Source organism: Apus apus, chromosome 18, assembly GCF_020740795.1.
Source record: "Apus apus isolate bApuApu2 chromosome 18, bApuApu2.pri.cur, whole genome shotgun sequence".
Taxonomy (NCBI): Eukaryota; Metazoa; Chordata; class Aves; order Apodiformes; family Apodidae; genus Apus; species Apus apus.
In genome coordinates this window covers 10,157,761-10,181,912 of record NC_067299.1, presented here as the reverse complement: position 1 = coordinate 10,181,912, position 24,152 = coordinate 10,157,761, and the positions used below count along the sequence as shown (strand labels likewise).

At 46.4% G+C, this 24,152-nt stretch overlaps 1 protein-coding gene across 5 annotated transcripts in view; it reads right to left on the bottom strand.

The window, feature by feature from the left end:
- AUTS2 (activator of transcription and developmental regulator AUTS2) overlaps positions 1–24,152 on the bottom strand; it is a 769,537-nt gene that overhangs the window by 24,673 nt on the left and 720,712 nt on the right. For 3 of the 5 annotated variants that reach the window (XM_051636183.1, XM_051636186.1, XM_051636187.1), the window contains 4 exons: positions 3,966–4,437; positions 2,326–2,579; positions 707–948; positions 197–241 (listed from right to left, as the gene is read on the bottom strand). In XM_051636183.1, coding sequence (XP_051492143.1) covers positions 197–241; positions 707–948; positions 2,326–2,579; positions 3,966–4,437 — 1,013 coding nt within the window. The remainder of the gene's footprint in view (positions 1–196; positions 242–706; positions 949–2,325; positions 2,580–3,965; positions 4,438–24,152) is intronic. The other 2 variants (XM_051636184.1, XM_051636185.1) reach the window with 2 other exon arrangements.

Here is a 24,152-nt window from a genome sequence, read left to right as displayed (position 1 = left end):
CTGATACTGCATCTTTACCAGAAACAAGCACCATGAATGCAAGCCTTCCCAAGTCCAAGCAACCAAGAAGGGCAATGGTGAATCCTGGAGGGATGATCAGGGAGCGGTTGGACACCCGCGCCATCGGCTGCCTGGTGAGCCCAACCCACCACAGAAAAGCAGTTAAGTCAGGTTTAAACAGAGCAATAAAACTCACACTGTGACGGTAGAAGGGGTCAACTTTTGTAGGGTATTTGTCAAACTGCAAAGGGATCAAAGCACAAACTAGTTACTTGGTATTTCCTGGCTTTAGTTCTGTTGGCAAAATAGAAGACTACTGCTCTGTTATTTGACAACCAACGGAGAGGGAAAACATTCGCGGAACGTTAGTTTTCAATGAAACTGGGAATTTTTCCTTCTTCAAAGTCAAACAAGGTCCTGAGGAGGCAGGTCTCCTTGTCAAAGGAGAAGGCAGCAGGGTGCACCGCTCCAAGCACTGGGAAGCTCCAAGCACTGGGAAGTCCCAAGCACAAGAGCTCCACCAGCCTCGTCCCTCAGCCCCTGCGCTGCCACCTCAAGCTGCTGCAGACGTGACAAGGGCGAGGAAGGACCAGCCCATCCTCTCCTACCCAGCCACACCTGGGCAGCAGAGGACTCCTTCCCCACAACCTGGCAAATTCTTAAATTTGTGTAATAAAGAATAGAGTTGTGCTCTACTTATCCTCACATTTCTGCCTGGGGTACGCACCATGGGCGGTGCTGGCGTCGGCATGATGGCAGTGGGTGGGATGGCGTGAGGGAAAGGCGTGAAGGTGTGCTGGTGTGTGTGCTGGTGTGTGTGCTGGTGCTGGTGTTGGTGCTGGTGGAACTCGGTCCTCAGGTAGGGGGGCGGGCCCAGGGAGGCCCCGCGATCCGCGCTCTGCGAGGCCAGAAACCGCGTGTTGAGCTCCTGACGCAGAAGATCTTGTTCTGAAATACAGAGAGCAAAACAACCCCCATGAGCTCAGGGACTTCTCCAGGCCTTGTGTCACTTACTTCTAGCTGGCTGAGGTAGCAATGCTGCATTTAGAACTTCCTGGTGGTCATTCACAAAATTGTACAGAGTAAGAAAGCTCCCTCAGATCTTCCCCAAAGGCCTAAGAGACAGAAGAAAGTCTCCATTTCCCATCTCACCAAGCCTGTCTTCACTGCAGCATTCCTCTGAGCATTAACCTGAGGGTTCTCCCTAAATTTGTACTGACAGAGACGTAAGTCCTACCTAGGTGAGGAGGCATGGATAACCTAGAGTGAGTGAACATCAAGTGGCTGCTGCTAAGACAGGTACCCTGCTGCATGGACACAAAACCACGTCACTCAAACACTGATAATGCTCCATTTTCTTCCCCCTGTTCCCTCTCAGTGACCCAGGAGGAACAGACATGTCACATCTCCCCACGGTTGAAGTGTAAAAGAGCACAATTTTCTCAGCTGATAAAAATCTCTGCATCTCATCCCTGTTCTTGCACGTACACAAGCTCAGGACCACTGTGTGCCCAGGCCCTGGAGACCTTCTCTCTAGCCAGGGAAGCAATGCTGAGCACAGACCACAGCTGCAGCAGAGACATTCACTAAGGGGGGTCAGAGATTCTGGTGTCAGCACATTATGAACCCTAGTGTGGCTTTACTTCACATGGGAAAAGCACAGTCTTCCACCAATATTCCTTCCCAGAGCAGAAGTCATTGGGTCTGTCTACACGTTTTGGCTTTGGTATCACTCCATTCAGCAATGAATACAGCCTTTCTCTACCCAATCAACACCCATCATCAAATGGACCAAAAAGAATTATTCTGACTCAAACAGGGAACTGTCTTCTTATGCTGCACTAGACATTCTCAGGCCATGACCTGTCTGTGTCTTCACAGAATCACAGAGTGGTTGTGGTTGGAAGCGACCTCTGGAGATCATCTTGTCCAACCCCCTGCTGGAGCAGGATCCCCTAGAGCAGATCCCACAGGAACACATCCAGACAGGTTTGGAATGTGTCCAGGGATGGAGACTCCACAACCTCCCTGGGCAGCCTGTCCCAGGGCTCTGTTACCCTCACAGTAAAGAAGTATTTTCTCATATTCAGGTTAAACCTCCTGTGCTCCTGTTTGTGCCCATTGCCCCTTGTCCTGCCCCTGGACACCCCTGAGCAGAGTCTGGTCCCACCCTCCTGACGTGCCCTGTAGATATTGATCAGCACTGATTAGATCCCCCCTCAGGCTCCTTTTCTCCAAACTGAACAGCCCCAGCTCCCTCAGCCTTTCCTCATATGGTAGATGCTGCAGCCCCTTCAGCATCTCAGCGGCCCTTAGAGGTCTTACCTGAGTAGGTACTACCAGCTGGATGTCCTGGAACCTGCAGTGTCCCTGACGTCAATGGAGGTGGAGGAGGCAGAGCCGTAGGAGGGGCAAACATATTGGGGTGATGGGGGTGTGCGGGGGGCTGGAGGGTGGGCGTGAAGGTGTGCAGGGGGCTGTGGCTGGGCAGGGAGAGGGGGAACGGGGAGGCTGAGGGATGGTGGGAGATGTGTGGAGGAGGGGCCTGAGTCTTGGCAGGAGTGCTGCTTCTGCTGCTGCTGTTAATGAAAAGAGAAGCAATTAAGCGTTGCATGGAGGAGAGAAAAGCTCTGAACACACACACACACACACCCCACCCCACCAAGCTATGCTCAGTGTCAGTTTTATACTACTAATGCAAGTCACTGTTCTACTTTTCTAGCATTACCACTGTGACACTCCTTTCTCCAACCATCTGCTGTACCTTTTCTAGTATCTCTTCCTTCCTGTGGTCTCTCCACACCAAAACCAGCGACACATTCTCCCTCTCTGTAAGAGGCTGACATGCTGTCCTCCAGCAACGCAGGAATGACACACAAAGGAGTAATCAGCCCTGTGCATTCATTACTTAATTATCAGGTCCTTTCTACATGACTGCTTCTGATTCATGTTTTCAGGCAAATGAAGCTCAAAATCAGTGATCACTGCATTAATAACAGTTTAATTTTTTTTTTCCCTACAACTTACTAAGATGAAACATTGCAGAAAATGTGAAATGAACTTGAGAAGGCAATGATGGCTGCATGATCACTGTGCAGTTAATGCCCTTCTCTACCCCCACAATATAGAGGAGTCAGCAAAATAAGTATCTGTGACTACACTGGTTGCCATTTTTTCAGGTTTCATTTCCCACTAATGAGTATCTAAACTACATTCACCTAGAGCTTAATTGTACTCATCAGTATTTCAAGTAGTGACAGGCTTCTATTGCAGTGACTTTTAAACACAAGCAATACCAACTTGGTTAAAAACGAATCAAAACACCTCTCAGTCTTTAGTTAAACCACGAAGCAACCATAGTGATGGTTTGCCAGGTCTGGAAGGAAACCATCTGCCTGCTGAAAGCTCAGATCTGGGGAAAGATGAGCCAGTGCTGAGAGCACTAGCTTAGAGGAGGGGAAACCTGAGGTGCCTGCCTCACAGAGACATCACGGGCTCCTGTGAACGTGTCTCGTCTCTCTGCTCGTCTCTGTTACCCCCTACTAAAAAGTGAGGTTTATCTCTCTGTGACCAGGGGAGAACGACGACACCGGAAAAAATTAAGCTTTAAAGTCACTGGTGCACGATGGTTTGTGCTGGGCTGCCAGGAGGGCCACCCGCAGCTGCACCTGCTCGCTCTCAGCAGCAGATGGTCACAGGGATGGGAGGGTGAAGGATGTCAGCCCGTCCTGCAGGAATCGGGATTTTCTTCCCTTGGTCCGTAACGTTTTGCCTACAACGCCCTCTAAGAAGCACCTGAGAATACCTAACCCGGGAACACTAGACCTTGGCTTCTTCCAGGGAAGGGATTGAGGCAAAACGCACGCAGGCCTCTCTGTTTATCCCCCGGGCCGCGCTGCCGTTCCCCTCCTCCAGCCGACCCCCCAAACCCCCCCAAGACCCCCCAAACCCCCCAGGCTTCCTACCTTAAGCTGTTGAGGCTCAAGCTGCTGCTGTTGTAGGCCGAGAGGGGCTGCGGGAGGCCCTGCGGGGCCGGGTGCGGCGGCAGGGCGGGCAGGCTGGGCTGGGCCGGCGGCAGCGGCGACGGCGGGCGCGGGAGCGGGGCCGGGAGCGGGGCCGGGAGCGGGGCCGGGAGCGGGGCAGGTGGCCGGGCCGGCTCCTGCGGGGCCGCGGGCGGCGGGGCCGGGGCCTCGGGCCGCGGGGCGAGCGCGGGGCTGGGGCTGGGCCTGGGCAGCTCCGGCTGCGGCTCCGGCTGGGCCAGAGGCTGCGTCACCTGAGGACAAGGGTCTGGAGGCAGCCCGGGCTCAAGGATGGGGTCTTTGCTGCTCTCCTGGCTCTTCTCTTGGCTCCTTTCTAGTCCTGATATTTTCGGGACGGCTGGGCCCCTCGCACCAGGGTCGGCATGTTCAGGGAGCGCGCTGACTCCGAACTCTTTGTCTGCAAGAAGGAAAAGGCAGGGATGGGCAGCGTTAGGTGAGAGGCAAAGCCAGCCCAGCTGCCGTGCCCCGGCCACGCCGCAGCAGCCCCGCTTCGTCTTCACATTGTGAAACCAAACCAAACCCAAAGCCGGTTTCCAGCAGCACCCTCAACCCCCAAGTCCTTCTCCTAACACTTCTATCACAAGGAGACGGTTTCCGCTTACAGAAAAGCACGTCCCCAAAAGCTGAGCCGAGCACCGTGGTGCTAAAAAACCCCACAGGCCTCCCCCCCAAAATCCCCAACCTCTGCCTTTTGTTTCCTGCTGCCTCGGTAGCAAAATATGTGACGGGTCGTCCATACCTGCCCTCCTGGGCCTTGTCTCCCAGGGATCCATCTCCCAACTTCCCTGTGCAACCACGCTAGTGTCACCTCCATTTTTAGGAAAAAAAAAAAATCGGATTTGCCCAATTAACCGCATGGCTCCCAAGATTTGAGGCCGTAAACCCGCGCCGATAAGATTGTGAGTGGAGGTAATACCATCTGTGCCTTTATCTGGCAAAATCAGTCCCTAAATGATCACAAAGAAGCCACTGAAATGATCTCCTGAGCCACACAAGCACAACCTGCTGCGGCGTGAGGGGAGAGCTCTGCAGGCTGCCGGGCTCCAGCCACAGCATCCTCTGCTTGGAGAGCCCCTCGTCTTCCAGGCACATCCCTTCACCCCTAATTTGGGTTGACAAACGGAACAGAACAAAGAGCTTAGAGGGAATAACTTTTTTTTTTTTTTTTTGGCCTCGATTTTTCTTTCAGCAACATTAATTTTGGACATTGCTTATCAGAAGAATGGCCAAAGCAGACGAGAAGGCACCGTGGTTAGTCCTGAATAGGTCTTCTCCAAAGACGTGAGAGTTGTGTGTACATCTGGCCCTCACCTTTCCCTGGTAACTCTCCTCAAAACAAACCACCTGGTAGAGCAGAGACCCTGCCCAGCACTGCTATTTTCTATTACTGTTACTCAATCATTGCTCCCTTACTGACCCCATGAGGCAGGGAAACCAGGGTGAGCTCCACCCCTTATTACAAGAGCTCTGAATCTTAAAACATCTTAGCAGCAACTCCAGCTTTTTAGGTTTGGCTGTTCGTGGAATTACTTGGTTTTGTCTTCCAGCTTTTTAGTAACAGTGAATATTATTACAATTTCAACATTTCCTACAGTGGAGTTTTGCTCAGTGGGATTATACAGCAATTTCCCATTTGAATCACTCCCCAAAAGTTCTGCCAATGAGTATTTGATGCCTGGCACCCCTTTGGATAAATCTGGGGGAATGCTGCTGGCTGGCAAAGGCAACATCTGGAGGGGAAGCATTTAGGGCAGCATCAGTCAGCAGCTCTGAAAAGCTGCCCATACACCTTTGCCAATTACAGACATAAAGCGTAAGGAAAACAGCAGGAATAAAGGGGCTTGGGGCAAGTTTATGATTAATAAAGTATTCAGAGTTCTAAATAATCTTAAGACAGGAAAACTTCACTCATTCTTCTGCCAATTTTAAGGGTAAAATTACTAAATGCACAACAAAATAACATTGTTGACAGCTACATCGTTCAAACCCTGAAGTAAAGGAGTGCAAAAAAAGATGTGCCAGCCCACAGCCTGGGCACACCCACCAGTGTTTGCAACCTTCACAGCACTGGGGCTGCCAGGGAGGTCTCAGACACATCCCATCACCTGGGTTTAATTTTATGCAGAGATCTCAGCAAAACAAGTCAGTCCCCTGTTACCAAGTGCTGTACTGGGCAATGGCAAGCAGCCAGGCAAACTGAAGTTCAGGTTGTTTTAATAGCTGGTGGACACAAGATGGGGAGAACTCCTTTGGGAGGCAAAAGGGGAAAGAGAGAAGGCAGGAAGAAAGTAAACAGACTCATTTGATGAGGATGTACTTTAATCACTTCTGGAGGCTGCAATCTGTAACAGGCACAGAGGCTCCTCTACAAATTTGGATCAGAAGACTAAGGGGGCAGGAGCAGGACTCCAGAGGAATAAAAAGAATTACTCTGCTGTATGCCCAAAGTCTACCTCACTGCAATTCAATTGCAGGTTATAAATAAAGGAGAATTCATTTGCATTCTGGATCAATCCTGTTTGATCAAACATTACTAAAAGTTAGACAGTGATGGCCACATGTGTTGACAGGTCCCCAAGCAGGAAAGAAATGAGCAACAGTTTGTTCAGTAATAGGTGGCTCTATGATCCTAGTCCTTACAGGTGGAACAGTTTGTTTTTTTTGACAGCAAGGCATAATAATTAGGGATTTGAGGGCTTAGCCTTGTTTAGTCTTATGTGGGGGGAGAGAATATGGACTGTTCCCCACAAACCTTGTCATTAGAAACTCCCTACAAGATGATTACACAGAAGGTGGTCTGAAAATCCTCCAGAGGTGAGACTTCCAAACCTACAGGGAACACCTTCCCACTCACTCAGTGCATTCATTAAATCCTTCCATTTGGTATTTTTAGTGTCTTTCATGTGTGTAACATTCATTCAGCACAGCTCTCTGTTGGGGAGTTTGTTCCTCATGCAGTCCCTTCTCCTCTCCTGGAGAAAAGGGCCATGAATCCCAGTGTCTCCTGGGTATCTTTTGCTGCTGCTTGTATCTTCATTACACAGCCCCTTAAGTACCTTTCCTGTGAGTTCACAGCTTAGAAGATGCTGTAGTTAGGAAGATAATATAACTCCAAATGTCAAACACTGAACATGTGCACAGCTTCTGCCTCTCCCTTACCTCATCTACACTACACCCCAAAAGGGGACCAGATGTCCAGGAGTCTCTAACCCCAGTGTTACCCTGGTACCTGCATGGCTGGTAATTATCATAGATAAATCAGAAGGAATTCTTCATCCCACAGTTTCTATTTAGGGAGTTGAAATCCCACATCAGGGATGTATGCTATCAATTATATGTTTCATGAGAAGGGCTCAAGTCTTCATCAACAGCACTTCAAGGTCATACAGACAAGATTGCTCTTTTTCTACCAATAGGTCTTTGCACATCACATTATTTCTGAGTGTTGACTGGCTAGTTTGGTGTAAAAACCAAGTGGAAAAAAAATGCTTCATGTTACTATCATACAACAACAGACTGCTTTGGGTTGGAAGGGACCTTAAAGATCATCTCATTCCAACCCCCTGCATGGACAGGGACACCTCCCACCAGCCCAGGCTGCTCCAAGCCCCATCCGACCTGCCCTTCAACACTGCCAGGGATGGGGCAGCCACAGCTTCCCTGGGCAACCTGGGCCAGGGTCTAGCAGACAATCCAACAATCCAGGCTTCCGAGTTTATACATCATAGGAATTAATTTCCATCCAACAGCTAAAGAAGCAAGCAAGTTAACTTCATTTGATGGCAGGCTCCATACTCTGCTTTGGACAAAGTAAAATGACTGCAGGAGTATTCAGAAGAGCAGTGATTGTGATGTAACTTCTGTGCCCACACAGGCTTCCCTTTTCCACTGGGCTGACACTGCATCCAGCAGCAGTCACTCTTTTTACCCGAAAAAGAATAAAGCCATAATTCAATGCTCTTTGAGGACTGAGGAGAAACACTGGCTAAGCTTGCCCCACACAGACAGGACATGCAACTTCCATTATCTTCCACTCCTGTCTTTGCCCTTTGATGTGTTCTACATCTCAAATTCTGCTGTTTTTCACTTAACACACAATGTGGGGATCTCTCGACAGGCAGGACTCAGCAACACAAGGGCAGTTTGCTGTGTCTGCGTGATAATAATGACTTGGTTGGCTCAATAACAGCAGAGGAGCAGACAAGGCCACACTGGGAAGACCTGTAAGCAAACCAAATGACTGCAAGTGAGCTGGAGAGACTCTGGAGCTGGGAGTTTCTATTTTATACAGACACATACACACATGCCCTCCCATGTGTCTGCCTATGTCACATGTGACATATGCAGTTATATTTACACCCGTATCTGACAGACATGTACACACAGAGAACACACATGCCAACACTCATGTGAAGACATGGATTTTTATAAGGAACACAGGGAATGGGCAGCATTCAGCTGAAATGCTGTTGACTCTCTTCCTAACAACCAAACCAGTAACATTTGACCTAAACTCAATGTTCTTGCTCCTTTGTTCCTTTTGGGTGATCCAAAAGAGCTAGAGGGTGACCAGAGGTGGGCACTTGAGAACATCACAGCCACAAGGCAAAGCCCAACTGTTCTGCTGCTGTTGCAATTTGCCACATTTGAAATTCCCAGAGATTCACCAATAATGAAAACACTAATTTTGCCTGGTCACCTGTTGCCTGCAGAGAAGTTCAACAGGTTTGGGTGCACCAAAGACCACAGGAGATGCCAAGAGCCAGTACAGGGTGTTTCACCATGAAAACTGGGGCACCACCAACTTGGCCAGGTCCTGAGTGGCAGCCAAGGACAACTGAACTGGGTATCTTTGACCTGACCTGATGGTATTTGGGAATTAGATCTCCCTAGACAATGCCCTGCACGACACTGTCAACTTACAGTGGCCAAACCTTTTTTCTAAATACAAAATCCTCCAACTTTCCACATCCAGGTCTGGAATAACTGAGTTTGATTTGGAAAGAGGACTATACAATACCCTGTCACTCCTTCGTCTGTTCACATTAGGATTCAGCCTCTCTATGTCTGGCCTGGGAGTAAGCAGGCATTTTAAAAGAGCAATTCAGAATCAACACTGAATTTTCCAATTCTCTTGAGAGAGTTTTGGACTAAGCTCCAAGTCCTTATTGCACAAGCAAGAAAATTAGAGGAGTTTTCAGTGTTCTGCAGCATTATCTTTGGGACTCAGCCTACCAAGGAAATCTTTAATAGCATTATTTAATTTAAAATTAACATTCATTTTCTTTTATTACTTTAATAAGGTAAACTCCTCTCTTGACAGTATTACCTCTGCCTTACTAAAATTTTCTGCAAACTTCTTAATGTAAGATGATCCAAGGGCTGGAGCAGCTCTGCTCTGGAGACAGGCTGGGAGAGTTGGGGTGTTGAGCCTGGAGAAGAGAAGGCTCCAGGGAGACCTTAGAGCACCTTCCAGTGCCTGAAGGGGCTCCAGGAAAGCTGGGGAGGGGTGTTTTACCAGAGAGGCAGTGATAGGACAAGGGGTAGTGGTTTTAAACTGGAAGAGGGGAGATTTAGGTTAGATATTAAGAAGAAATTCATCACCATGGGGATAGTAAGGTGCTGGAACAGGCTGCCCATGGAGGTTGTGGCTGCCCTCCCTGGAGGTGTCCAAGGCCAGGTTGGATGAGGCTTGTGCAGCCTGGTCTGGTGGGAGGTGTCCCTGCCCATGGCAGGGAGGTTGGAACCTGGTGATCTTTAAGGCCCCTTCCAGCCTTCACCATTCTGCAATTCTATGATTCTATAAAAGAATTAAGACCTTTCAAAAATACTAAAACTGTTTTCTTCCGTTTTAACACAGAGGAGTGGGCAGTTGGTGCAAACTGTCACAACCAACACAAACCATCCTAACTTTTCTGAAGTCAATGGAATGCAGAAAAATGCATATACCCCCCTGACCACCAGCCCTGGGAGGCTTACTTCCACAAGCACGCTTGAAAGAATCAGTCAGATTTAAGTCCTGTTTGTACATTTCATATTGATTAGACACTGGTCAATGAAACATTTGGATAAATAAAGGCAGATGACAGAAACTATCACTGCAAAGGATGGAGGAGGTTGTTGGGTCCACCAGCCAACACGGATTGTAAAGGCCCCAGAGCAATTCATCTGTTGTACTAGATACACATAATTTGATAAAAACAGTTCTTCCTTTTTAGCACACAGTCAGCTTTCATCCTAATTTCCAAGGACACTAACAAAGTATTTGATTATGCAAATTAAAAACATGCCTTCCAAAGCATGGTTACGAGCAGCTCTGTCATCTGCTGATACCAATTATTCCACAGAGAGCAGGTATTTAGTACAACTGAACAGCAAGACCTGTGACACACTTTGTACTTCACTAGAAAACAGAGAAGAAAATAATTCAGGACAAAAGATTCTGCTGCCTTCTGTTAAAAATGTTTATCTGCTATGTTGAAATGGGTTTAATTGTCAATACTGAAGTTGCAGATAAATGAAAAGATGCACTTAGTGGAATGGTACAAGGTGTTGACAATTCTTGGCACTGAGCTGCTTCTGGCCTTGCTTTGAGAATGCAGAGTCCTCCAATATTTCACATGCAACAACTTATTTCATCCCTCTGTTAAACAGAACATCCACCATAAATGTAACTCCTGTATCCTCTACACTGTGAGTAACATGATGAAAGCTGATTAAAAGCACCTCTTAGTAAACAGGAATGCGATGTAGCTTTCTACAGGAAAGTGAAGCACAGAATGCCCAAACACCCCTCTGTCTTAAAGATCATCACATTTTACTTATTAGGCAATAGATGGAAGCAATTTTAACATCCTCACAGACCCCAGGAGAAAGCAACACCATGAGAATCAGTCCTGCTTCACTGTGCACACACACGGACGCATACACAGAGACACACAGAGCCAGAAGTTCATTTCCAACTGGGAAAATCTCTTGGCTTCCTAACCTTTCTGGTTGGGAAGCAATAAATTACATCATTAAATATGCATCTCTGAGGTGTTCAGCAGCCAGCTACCAGCACCTGAGGGCTCAGTGAGGAGGACTTCTCTCAGGTGGGCTGGCAAACCTCCCACGGGGAAGCGATGCTGACAAAGTCATGGGGGGGTATTCTTCAATAAAAACAAGTTTGAGCACAAACAGCTTGAGCTTCTTGTTCCAACTTGGCATTTGAATTCAATAAATCCTGTAATCACAATATTTGCAAAGCACCCCTAGTTTCACAATATAGACAAGGCCTTATTAAACCAGGCTGGAGGTCCACGTGTCCCACCACTGACTGCAGCCAACACAAGGGTTTTCCAAAACAGGTGGAAAAACCCTGCAACCAGTGTATGTAAAAAAGCCTGTCCAACTGAGATCTCATGCTGATCTCTGATAACATTGGCTTATACCCTTGGATTTTCTTCCAGGATTTTCTAGAATTGTGATAACAACCACGGGCTTGTTATGTACATAAATCTCAAGGCTCTTCTGAGTATTCGCAAGTTCTTGCCCACAGCAATAAATTTCTTAGCAACTCATATGAACATATTCCATCCACAAGGTTTGCATTTCTCACCTTTTAATTCCACTTGGTTCTTGTGAGTCTGGGGGAAAAAAAGACTTCTCTCCAAACCATCATGATCCCCCACTCCTTTAGAAAATTCAGTTGCTTCCCCTTTTATCTTCTATATCATTTTTTCAATGCCTGTTGTCCCAGTCTGTCTTCCTATGAGACCCTTCCCACATGCCTTGTTATTTCTTCTGCTGTCTCATTGCAGTCCTGCTGTTGGCCCATGTGTCTATGTCACAGAAGGGGATCAGGTTTGTCAAGCATGATTTGTCACTGGTAAATCCACGTTGGCTTTTCCCAATTGTGTGCTTCAGTTGACTGGGGACTGTCCCCAGGAGGATTTGCTTCATGACTTTCCCAGGGACTGAAGTGAGGCTAACGGGTCTGTAATTACCTGGGTCCTCCTTTGAGCCCTTCTTATAGATGGGGGTAACATGAGCCTTCCTCCAGTCTTCAGGGACATCTCCCCATCTCCATGGCTTCTCAAAGATTATGCAGAGCAGCTTTGCAACAACAGCAGCAGCTCTCTCAGCACCCTAGGGTGGATGACATCCAGGCCTATTGATTTGTACACATCAAGCTCCTGTAACAACTGACACACCAACTCTTCCTTCACTGATGGCAGGTTGGTGTCTGCATCAACCTGGATTTTTGTTCCTATGGCCTGGGACCCAACAGCACTGGTAAAGTCAGAGGTGAAGAAAGTGTTGAGGACCTGTGCCTTTTAAGCATTGTTGGTGACTAGTTCACCTCTCCTGTTTAATACTGGGCCAATATTATTTCTCTGTTTCTGCTTCCTGTTTCTTACTTAAAGCTTTGGACATCTCTGGTCAATGTCAGCTCAAGATGAGCTTTTGCTTTCCTAACTGCATCTCTGCATACCCAGGCAATGCCCTTGTAATTCCCAACCAGTAATGTTCCACTTTTCCACCTCTGGTACATTTCCCATTTGGTTCTCAGCAGACCCAGAAGTTCACAGTTAAGCCAAGGAAGTCTCTTGCTCCACCTGCTTCCCTTGCCTTTAGAGGGGATGAACTAGTTTTGCATATCAAGGAGGGTGTTCTTCAAAAATTCCCAGTACTCACTAGCTCCTTTACCCTCCATGGAAGCTTCCCATGGGATTCCTTCCAACTGAGCCCCAAGCGAGCTGAAGTTTGCTCTTCTAAAATCTAAAACCTTTGTCCTGGAATTAACCTTCATGGTGGTCGGCAGTGTCCCAAACTCTACCATCCTGTGGTCACTGCAGCCAAGTCTGTCACTACCCTAGATATCATAGAGCAGGTTTTCTTGGTTATTGAGTATTAAGTCCAGCTGTGCCCCATTCCTGGTTGGCTCATCCAACATTGGTGTGAAGAAGCAGACTGCTACACATTCCAGGAACTTGATGGAGGTCAGGTGAGCTGCAGTGTTGTTCTTCCAGCAAATGTCTGGGTAAAGTCTCCCATGAGGACCAGGTTTTGTTGACCCAAAGCTTGCCTGAGTGACCTGAGTATCACTTCATTGGTCACACTGTCTTGGTCTGCAGGTCGGTAACAGATGCCTACTGTAAGGTCACCCTTGGAGACAACCCCTCTGATTTTGACCCAGAGGCCTTCAATAGGGCTACCACAATTACCATGGTTGACTTCTATACATTTAGTTTGAATGTTTGCTACTTTGACACTTCCAAGGAATTAAACCAGCTCAGTGAGACAATGTCCCTCTTGTGAAGTCTCCCTAGACTGGATCTCCTGCTGTGAGCCCTCTGAGTGCTCCTCAAGCACATGTTTAGTTGCTGTCTCATACCAGGCAAGCTGCTGGTGCATGCATCTGCTTGGCTGGTGCTGGGAGGACAGGACAGGCTACTGTTCCTATCCTCAAACCTGTCCCCAGACCATGAAACCAAACAAGCTCAGCTCCAGCACACACTGCAAAGACCAAAGCCCTGGTGAGTCAGGCCAAGACATGATGCACAGCCCTCTGGTTCCCAGAGAGGAGCTGGGACTTGCAAAGGTCTGTCAAGTCCAACACCACTTTGGTTTGGCTTCAAGAGGTGTTTTTCCCCTCTCCTCCTTCAGCTCTCACACAACACCCAGTGACCTGCCCCGTGGGCAGAGCAGAAGCCTGATGAGAGCACTTCCAATGCGCCAAGAGTAAATGAGGTGACAGTGCTGGACAGTAACCAGCTGGAAAAAAAATAGCCCAACACTGCACAGCTTGTAATTTTCTCCAATTATCAATAGGGACTGGAAAACCTTAGCACAAGGCTAACCCCAACACAGGGCAAGGGGAGAAAAACACACTGGGTTTCTCTACCACCCTCCTTCCTTACTGCCCTGGCCAGGTCCCCGCAGGGCTCCCTGAAACGCTGACGACGTCGGCTCCTCCTGCTCCCACCTGACAGGGTTACTTGAACCAGCTTCCACAAAACCACCTCTCAAAGGCAGCTTGAAAACTACCACCTTATGAACACTGATCGAATTTAGGGTGGCAGTTCAGCTGAAGGGCAAACGAGATCTGTGTGATGTGTTTATACAGAAAAATAACACCTGTGTTCCCCTTGAGAGGTGTCACAGCCATAACCCAGCAGCCACACACAGCTGGTTCCTTTGGGAATTCATTCTTTAGAGCCAGGAATTTGCTATTCTGCTTTTAAAGGCAGGATGGCAATAAAAGCAAAGAGCTTAAAAACTCCAACGCCCCTCTTGCTAACACTAAGATGAAGCTCAGCATGACCATGACAATAGCCACTTTTAATTACAAATATTTTAGCTCATTAGTGTCTCCAGGAAAACTTTGCTGAGCTTACACATGGCAACTGCAGCCACCAGTGCTGCTTTACAGGACACTCACACTTGGCACTGTTTTGCTCGTGTTTCCAAGGCTGCAGAGAAAAAGATGGACATTATCCAACTGTCTGCTCTAATGCAGTACTGGCCAGGCAGAATTCTTCTGGCCTGGGTCATATCAATAAAAGCAGACATTAAATTCAATGTTCCTGGTCAATGGAGGATCTCATTAAATGCACCAATTATCTTTTTTTAATAATGTCTGAATTTCTTGGATTGAGATAAAACACATCCAATGACTTTGTTTTATTTTAAAAGGTGGGGAAAAAGGCCAAAATACCAAATAGGTTTTTAAATATGTTGCTGTAACTCAGCTGAAAACCTACCACTCCATTTTGGGTTTAAATGCTTTGATATCGTAGTTATTAGAAGTTTTCTTTGTAGGTAAATGTGACTCTGCATCAAATTCTTCTTGTGGTAAAGGACTTGAAATATTTTATTGAAATTAAAACAGAAAAGAATATAAAATTGAGAAAAAAGGCATGATAATGTCAGTAGCTCTTCAGCATGTACCAGTTTTGTTCTTACATAATTATACAGCATTTTACAAACAGGACTGTGACACTTCACTTAAGCCTGTATGAGATTTCAAAAATTTAAAAGTCTCTAGCTTTTTATTACAGTCATTTGTAAAGGAGCATCAGCCTTTTCTGATCCAAAAATCTCATTATGTCTTCTCTACCTCAGTAAGAGGCCTACATAATTACTCTAAAAGGTTTGTTTTGCCTTGGCATCTCGTTTTCTCCACCACAGCTCTCCCAGTCAGCTCTTTCCATCTACTGAACATGGACTGGTTTGTTCCACCTACTTGAACTAAAAGGCCATGAGTGGGACTGCAGCCCCCTCCAGCCACCAGAACTACATAAACAAATTAAATGAAATCTGACTATTTGCCTAAGTCAAATTAATGTCCAGACATGGAAGTGGGGAGATGACGGGAGCCTGGCAGGTCTCGGAGAGATGCTGTTTTGTGCCTGTCAATCTAGATGTCAGCTGCAATCAGAAAGGCCTGCCACCAACCAGCTCTGGTTTCACAGAACTCAAGGCAGCTGGTGACTCCAGGAAGAGTAAATTTTGGTACAGCAGAGTCCATTATATCCTAAATGCTCCATAAAAGGTTGGATGTTTTACACAAACTGGTTGAGCTACTCTCACTGAATTTATCCATGACATTGGGGTGTTTTTTTTCCTTTAAGTGCATATAGAAGGACTCTGAGAAATAGGATTTTTGATAGGACTATTGACTCATCAAGCACAGTGCCTGCCCTCCAACAGACCTGGAGGAATAACAACCTGCAACTTGCCAAGCCAACTGGTTATCTCCATGCAATCAGGAAAGTCTTTTCCTTAACTGCTCTGGATGATCAGATTGTAATGTGGAACAAAGGCCTGGCAGTGCTCATCCTTGTTCGTATCATTTTGCTAAAAGATTGACTAACATTTCAGTGAACACTAGCTATGGTAGTTTGTAGAAAATGGAATTTGGGACTCTGCAGGTTTTTATAACCAACATGAAAGGAAAATCTGAGTGAAGGTGCAAAGACAGCGTGAAGGTACTTGTGAACTACCTGTACCGTAAGTTACCGAGGCACATGTTGTCTTCAAGGAAGCTATAACCAAAATGTTTCTTCCCACAGATTTGGGTAATCTCTGCACTTTGCACACAGATCACTAAAAAGACACTGAATTGGTGTGAAAGGGCCTTTGCACATCAGGAGCAACAGTGCTCACCTTCATGATACACTCACTGATTGATCTGTCCTTAATGAAAATAGCTGCACAGCAGTCAGTGGTGTTTTCTTTATGACAGATAAACTGTCTGAGGAGCAATCACATAAACACATCAAAAAAACAAGCCACCATATACGAAAATCAGGCTTTTAGAAGATGGAAGCACCCCCAGCTTAATGTCAGCTCAGTACCCAGCTGAAAAATCTAAATATACTGTCTCAAAATAAATGGTGACCAATGAAGGACAGATTAAAGCCAAATCTGCCCCATACATGCTTCCACTCTAATTATGATATGGTTAATTAGCTGGTAGAATACAAGACTGAGATGACTGTGTCTTACTTGCAGAGAAGACACCAACATTGGGGTGCAAAGCCTGATGCTGAAGACAACACTGCTGTAAGATATTTTGGAAGTCCAAAACGCACGGATTTTCTACAAAAACTAAAATCATTAGCCTGTGCATTCTTCCAAACACCATTTGAAAAATGTCCTATGTTCCTAAAATTTATTTTGATTCATGTTGTGCCTCACTGAGGCTAAGTATTATCCAGCAACTGCTGCAAAGACTCAAGCCTTACACGCAGGACTGTGTGGTGTTGCCTCCATGTTGCAAGGAACTGTAAATTCTAAAAGGATTAAAAGTTTACCAGCACAGCCATGTAAAGTAGAAAATTAATTGTTCACTCTTCTCATCTCTGTTTGGAAATTAGATTACAGGCTCCAAGTGAGCTGAAATACAGAATGAGGCAAATCCATGTGATTAGCTCACAGGTGGCCAGTGAGGCTTTTCTATGCTTCAAAGTCTGGCAGATTCCTATTAGCTGCAGTAATAAAAGGAATGTGTATTTATCCTTCAGCCCAAACCCTGCCCTGTGCCAACACAGCTACCTGCTGTGCTAATCCTCAGAACCAATATAATCATCCTCAATTGTGATTTCATAAGTTTGCTCAGCTGTTGGTGGGGATACACAGCCTGTGTGGCGCGCAGCCCTGCCGCTGACTGCACCCAGAGCTCGTTTCTACCTGGGTTCCAGCCCCCCACGATGCTGGAAACAGAGGGAAGGAATTGCAGAGCTCACCCAGGACTGCCCCATGCTGCCAGCAGCTGGTTTCCCAGCCCTAAGAGAAAGACTTTTTATAGGTATAAACAGTTTGCACCACTAATCACCAGGATTTCCGCTAAATAAACACCAGAGTTTCACACTTATCTCCTCTCTCCAGAAGTCACCCGAGTGTCAATTCAGCAAAACACATCGCACATGAGAGCAGAAAGCAGAAGAGACAGCTACTCCAGGGACAGGCACAGAGGCCCCACACCATGCAGAGTGCCCACGGTCCGTTCCATAGGGTGTTTGCCTCACACCAGCTGCAGATGCAGTGGGATGATGTGATCACAGCCCTCAGGCGTAACCTGCACACAGGGAAAGCTCTTCCAAGCCCACTCAGTGAGAGGCTGGTTAATATAACAAACCCGGAGGGTTGCTCCCTCTAGCAAACTGGTATCCTGGTAGAACTGTGATCATATTATTTCTACAGATGTGTAATAATCCTCTGAATCCTCCTAAGCTCTTTACATTATCTTGTGTCAGGGAGCTCTGCAATTCAACTTGCAATTTCCTTTTGTTACTTATAAATGTATTGGACAGGGAAATGAGAAGCCACGTCCCTATTCGCAAATTACAGGCTTGCCAGCATACTTCAAAATTACTTTATCAACCTTTTTTTAGACCAAAACTTAAACCAAATGTTAAACAAGTTGTGCTCAGGACAGGCCAACAAGTGCTCAAGGAACCTCTGGGAATGGAGGCTGTGCTGTGCTTTGCTTTGCTTCACACATGCCCTCCCACCTCTGCTGCTCATCACAAAGCACAATCAAGATCTGGCAAGCACAGAGAATGTCACAGCTGCCCTCCTGGAAGGACAAGAGGAAGATTCACTCTCCCAGCATGGTGTCCAGCAGATCAGCAGCTCCATGCATCCCCCCTTGGCCTTGCCCTCCTACCCCCTCCTGGCACCTGCGGCCATTTTACAAACCGCTCAGGGGAAATAATCTGAACCCAAAGTAACCACTTCTCTCATCATTTCCTTTGTTCTAAAGCCACCTTTAGCCTGACCCAGCACAGCTCCCTTCAAACGACATTGCTGCTGACAGAAACTCTCACAAAGCTCCCCCCATCCTCCAGTCCCCACCGGCAGCACCCGTGCCAGCAGCCCCAGCATTAAAGCCCTCAGCCTCCCTCAATTTATGCCTAGATTTAACTGGATGAGAAGACTGCAAATTCCTAATCAACCGGCAGTTGATTATTTGATTTGTGGATTAAGATGACAGAGACACCTGGGCTCACACACACCAGCTGGCACAGCAGCGGTGCCGGGCCCAGCTGCCGGCGAGCCCTGGGTGGACCAGTTCTGGGATCTCCATGTCCTGTCATCAAAGGTGTCATCCACTTCCCTGCTCGCTGGTGTTACAGCCTCATGCAGGCAGGCTCTCCCCAGTCAGGGTCACCGCCAGCGTCCTGCAAGCACAGGGGGTGGTGGCAGCCCTCTCCCAGTCAGGGCTGCACACCCTGCCCGTTGGTTCAACAGCTCTGCCAAGTTCCAGCAACAGCTCGTGCCCCAAACTTTTCCAGCAAGGAGCCAGCAGCTCACCCCCAGACAGCTGGGAGCCTCAAACTGCAAAACTGCAAGCTAGGAGTTACCATGTTATCTGAATAAGTGCCTTGGAGAGACAGAGCAGAAAAAGCCCCCACTCAACAGAGGCTTGCAGAGCTGGCCTGGACTACAGGATCTGAACACCCTCCATCTAGCACAGGTCAATCAGTGAGAAAGGAGGTTTTACTGCTCAGCTTTCATTTGTATCTCAACAGCTGAATATCTCACATTTTATTTTCCCTCTCTCTGTTCCTCCTTCCCTTTGATCAGGGAAAACATCCCTCTCAGGCCAGCATTACAGCTAGTGCTTAACTTCCAGCACATCCTTAAGCTCACTTCACCATGGGTCAGGCTGGAAGGATGTGCCTGGGGGCTTGGTGGAGTTGGAGGCAAAGGGGTTTGGTGTCTGCTCTCCCACCCTTCCCACTGGCAGCCTGAGTCCTCCCGCAGGGCTCAACTCAGGGCTGTGGCATTTTGGGTCCCCTCACCCATCACTTCACACCACCACGCCCTGGTGGGACTATGCCAAGCCCCCCAGTTCTGCTCACAGTGCAGTGTCTGTATTTCCATAACACTGCAGCAGCAAACCAGCATGACTGTGTTTCTGTCTGAATTCTAGTAATTTAAAGCAAAATGTTTGAATCTTGGATATTAACCAAATACTGACTAGCCTTTTCCCAGAAGGAGCTGATGTAGGTAATTAATGCTGGCTAAACAAATAGACATACAGGACAGATTTTTAACCAACTGGGATGTAAGTATTTTTACTCTTGTGGATAATCTTCCAGTCAAATCAGTTCTACAAATACCCACAAAAATCCCTTTTCCTTTTTTTCTCTCCTTTCAGATCTGTCTCAGGTAGAACAGTGTAAATGCTCAGCAGCACAAAGTGAAGGGGATTTCAAATTGCCATTTGGGGAACATGGACTTGGAGTCGATGCAGCTGATCTTGATGCAGTCCCACAGCCTTTCCATCTTCCACATCTCCCACAGACTTTGACCCCCAGACTCCTCCCAGTTGAGCCTTTCAGTTCAATCTCTTTCTACAGTCTTGCAAAGTGGCAAGACAGGTCCTGGCAGGGAGGCAGCAGGAAAAAAGGAGATTTCCGTAACTGGTTTTGTTTCCAAGGAGCAAAGGTCCAGCCCCACAAACCAGCTGATGGAGAAGGGCTCATCCAAATGTCCTAAAATCCACCGGGCTGCAGATGGCAGTGTCCAACAGAAAGTTCAGTGCCTTGCAAAGTAAATTAAGAACAGGCCCACCTGTGGCATGAAATTTCCATCTTGGAGTGAGGGGAACCTCTACCAAATAACATTTATTTAAGTGTAATAAAAAAAGGGGGGGGAAATCCACTTTCACTTTTATAGTATTTTCAATTCTTTTCACAAAGGCAGGTGAAACTGAAAAACCTTTCCTGGGTGTTGGGAGACCAAATCAAGTGCATGTGATACTTCAACTGCAGCCCAGCAAAATAATCAATACCTTCCAATTCATGTTATTGACTTTTCCACATCCTCACAGGCATGAGGCTTCAGTTGAAAGCATTAGAATCACCAAAGTGTTCAATTTGCTCTAGCTCAGATATTTTATACTGACAGTTTTTAGATGGTGTGTGGAAGCTTGTTCAAGAGAAGCTCTTGAAAGTCAAAGTGAACTTTCCCTCCCCAAACTCCCTGTTTTGCTTCACATGGGGATCCAGGGCCACTTTATGCAAAGTGTAAGATAAATGCTACATGTTTCTTCCTCTCTGTTTTCTCTCTCTTACTCTGCTTCAGTTTAAAGGGACCTGAAATCACTTTCTGCTCCTACCACCATTTAAACCCATCACAATTACAAAAGCTCACACACCTATAAACTGCATTACCACGATAAAAAAGTACATTTCTGTGCCACACAGCCCAGAAACACACGTGCTTCCTGCAGAGGGGGATCAGCCTCCCCGACACTCCCTCTTGCTTTTTTACGAGGCCGTTTCGAGAATATAATTCTGCACTATCAGTCACAATAACAAGTTGTTTGGACCACTGTAAAACAGCAAGAGCTCATTAAGTCTTAGAGAATGTTTGCAGCTATTTTAGCACAGGCGTGATTTGTTATGAGAGAGGCAAGTCCTATTATTTCACCAGGTTTAATAGGTACTAGATATGCCGAAGCACATACTTCTGACAAGGCTGTGAGAAGCTTTTAGCAATAACCCTTGGGAATGTATTGGGCAAACTGATCTTACAACATCTCCAAATACATAAGAGAAAATTATCTGAGCTATGGAAAAATCACCACAATTCAGGACAGTGCACTAGACTAGAAGATTAAAGTTCTGCTCTGGCTCCCTCAAGACACATTTAGGTCAGTGCTTGTCCCTGCTTCCTATCCCAAGTTTTTGGATGATGAGCTTTTCAGAGCAGGGGCTGATGTAAAACAAGAATCAGCTCTTGCTTACAGCCTCTCTGCTGTTGCTTCATGAGAATAATGACAAGGATTAAAAAATGGCCAAATTCAAGCATGGCAGGATGCCAGCACTCTTCACTGTGATTCAACAGATGCATTTGAGTAAGTAAATGAGTTAAGTAAATGTAAAATATAATAATTTATTTCCCTGCACTACTCCTTGTTCTGCATTTGGATGTATGAAAAGTGCCTAGATAGGTTTTTTCACTTTTCAGTAAGGCTGACAGCCATGAGCATTTTATAATCATGTCCTGAACTCATTTGTTTAGTTTTCTATTAGGCCCTGACAACCACAAATACTTTATAATCATATATAAATTTTTTATAATATGCAGAAGGCTGAAACTGTAACAATCTCCAGTACAACACAGCAAATACACAGAAAATTAACACTAAGAAAGAAACTATCAAGAGTGTCATGTAACAGATCAACCCATTCTAAGAATCCTGTTATCACATACATGTGTGTGCATGTGTGCACCTTTGCACAGGAACATACCTACACAACTGTAGTCACAGGCTCTGCAAGTGAGGAGGATTTATTTTCATTATTATCAAAGCAGAGCTGTCAGATTTCTTCAGAGTGAAGGAAGGAGAGCACCACATGCAAATTACTCTGGCTGCAGATCTGGACCCACACTTGCTCCTCACACTTCTCTTCTAGAGGGATTCAAACCCTCCTGCTCCCAAGTGGTGCTAAGTTTGCCATTCTGCTGGAAGCTCTCCAGCATTCCCTTCAAGCTTATTTATAGTTTGTTTCTAACTTGTAGGAGGAAAAAAAAACTAAGACAGTTTAACATTTACCAACAGCCAGCAGTTTTACTGGAAACTGCTGAAAACATTTAACAACTTGTCCTCAGGAGGAACAAGGCAGTGACACGCCACATGCATGAACCATTTTCTTGAAGTTCCTCTTCTTCAAGGAAGGTTTAAAACTAAATTCTAGATACAAAGCAAGTTCAGAGATACACAGAAGAGACTCAAGGCTCTGTGGCCCAGGAAATCAGTCCAGGAGGAGATGCTGTGATGGAAGAAGACACTGGCACTGCTCAGGGTTGGGTTGCACAGCGTTCACAGGTGACTCTGATGAGCCCAGCACAAGGCAGGGGTAGAGACTTGCCCCTTCCTTTTCCACACACAACTCCACCCATGTGCTCTATTCTTCCTTAAGGAAATCCAGAGTCACCTAGAACCACCTATAGTCACGTTGCAGCTCATGTGGACTCAAAATTCAAAGGCCCAATGACTTTGCAAATGCTCCATTCCCTCCTGCCAGCTCCAACACACCATCAATCTCCAGCTCACCTCTCTGCATTTCCTTCATCAGCGCCATCGGTGGCATAAACCTGCCAGGCATGTAGAACTTAATGGTCTAATCCTCCTGCTTTCACAAAGACTTAGCTTTAAGTTAAATACCCTTGTTCCTCAAATTTCCTCCTTGTCAGAATGCCATGGGAAGCTCTTAATCTTACAAAAGAGCCTGAGGACATTCTGATGCCTCCGCATGAAGACAGAAATGCCACAATGCCAAGATAAAGCTGAGGTATTAAACTAATCTCCCAGCCCTGGCAGTGTGTGCAGCAGGGACTGCTGCTACCGCTGGAGCTGCCAGAGGGGGTCATAAGCTGCAGGTGGGGCTCTTGCCACCAGCATCTCGGCATCCTCCTCTTCATATACATCAAACTGAGGCACTGACTAGTTACAAACTTGTGCAAGTTACCAGCTGCAAAGAAATCACACTCGTGATTTAGACACAGCAGCCACGCCAGCTAATTCAGCCAGCTTGTCTACACATGCCATGCCAAGCTCCCTTTGCTGGTAGCCCAGCGTGGCCCGTGGCCATCGGGAGCCAGGTCTGCAGAGGGGACCTTGCACAAGGAGAGACGGAGCACTTCAAACCATGATGCTCCACCACGGATGGAAATGGTAATCAAATATGCAAATGATCTCCAGATTGATGTTTTGAGGGTTGAAGTCTCCCTCACAAGGCATGACACAGTGTCTCTGGACTCAACATGAGCTGCCTGTATCTGAGCTTCCCACCTCCTCGCCAGACCGATGCTATTAAAGTTATTAGATGATAACACAAAGCAAAAAACCTCCCTAACCTTGAAAGAAAACCAGGTCTTTACTCCCATCTATGAAGCTCCTAATGCTTCTCTTCAGCTTCCTCATCCGTGAAGTTCGAGAGGCCACAGGACTTTTATTTGCAGGTGGATAAAACCCACTGTGGCACACGCGGCTGGGTTAACCACTCCTCACTTCTCCACACAGCCAGCAACGTGCTCCAAGTGCCTTAACCCCTGTAATAACTTCCCAGGCCCCCTGGGATCCATGCAGGGACAAACAAGATCTGCTGCAAGAAGGGAGGTCATTCTGCTCTCTACAAAGTAAACATCTCTAGATCAGCTAAAGAAAACTCAAAGGTGAGTTTGCAAAACCAGGCTAAATACCAGGGAATGATATAAATCAGGAGCTTCTGTAATTTCATATTTTTAAGATCAGATAACAAAGGAAGGTTTTTAACCTCACATCACTTTGTAGACTTTCCAACAGCTTACACACAAAGCATTTAGACACTTTAATTTCCACTCCAATATGAATAACCTACCCCCAAATGAAACCTATTAAAAATTAAATTCTTATATTAAGTTAAAAAATGCGGCCCTTTTCTCCCCAAGTCCTATTAAATACTCTCCCTACACACAGTTTAGGAGACAGAAGAGATCCTAGAGAATATTTGCAAAGAGAACAAAGCCCCCCGAGGGTTTTTATGTTACTACAACATTAATCTATTTTAATGACACAACAGATTAAAATTAAACAACATTAAATGAATCGCAAAGTACCAAGTG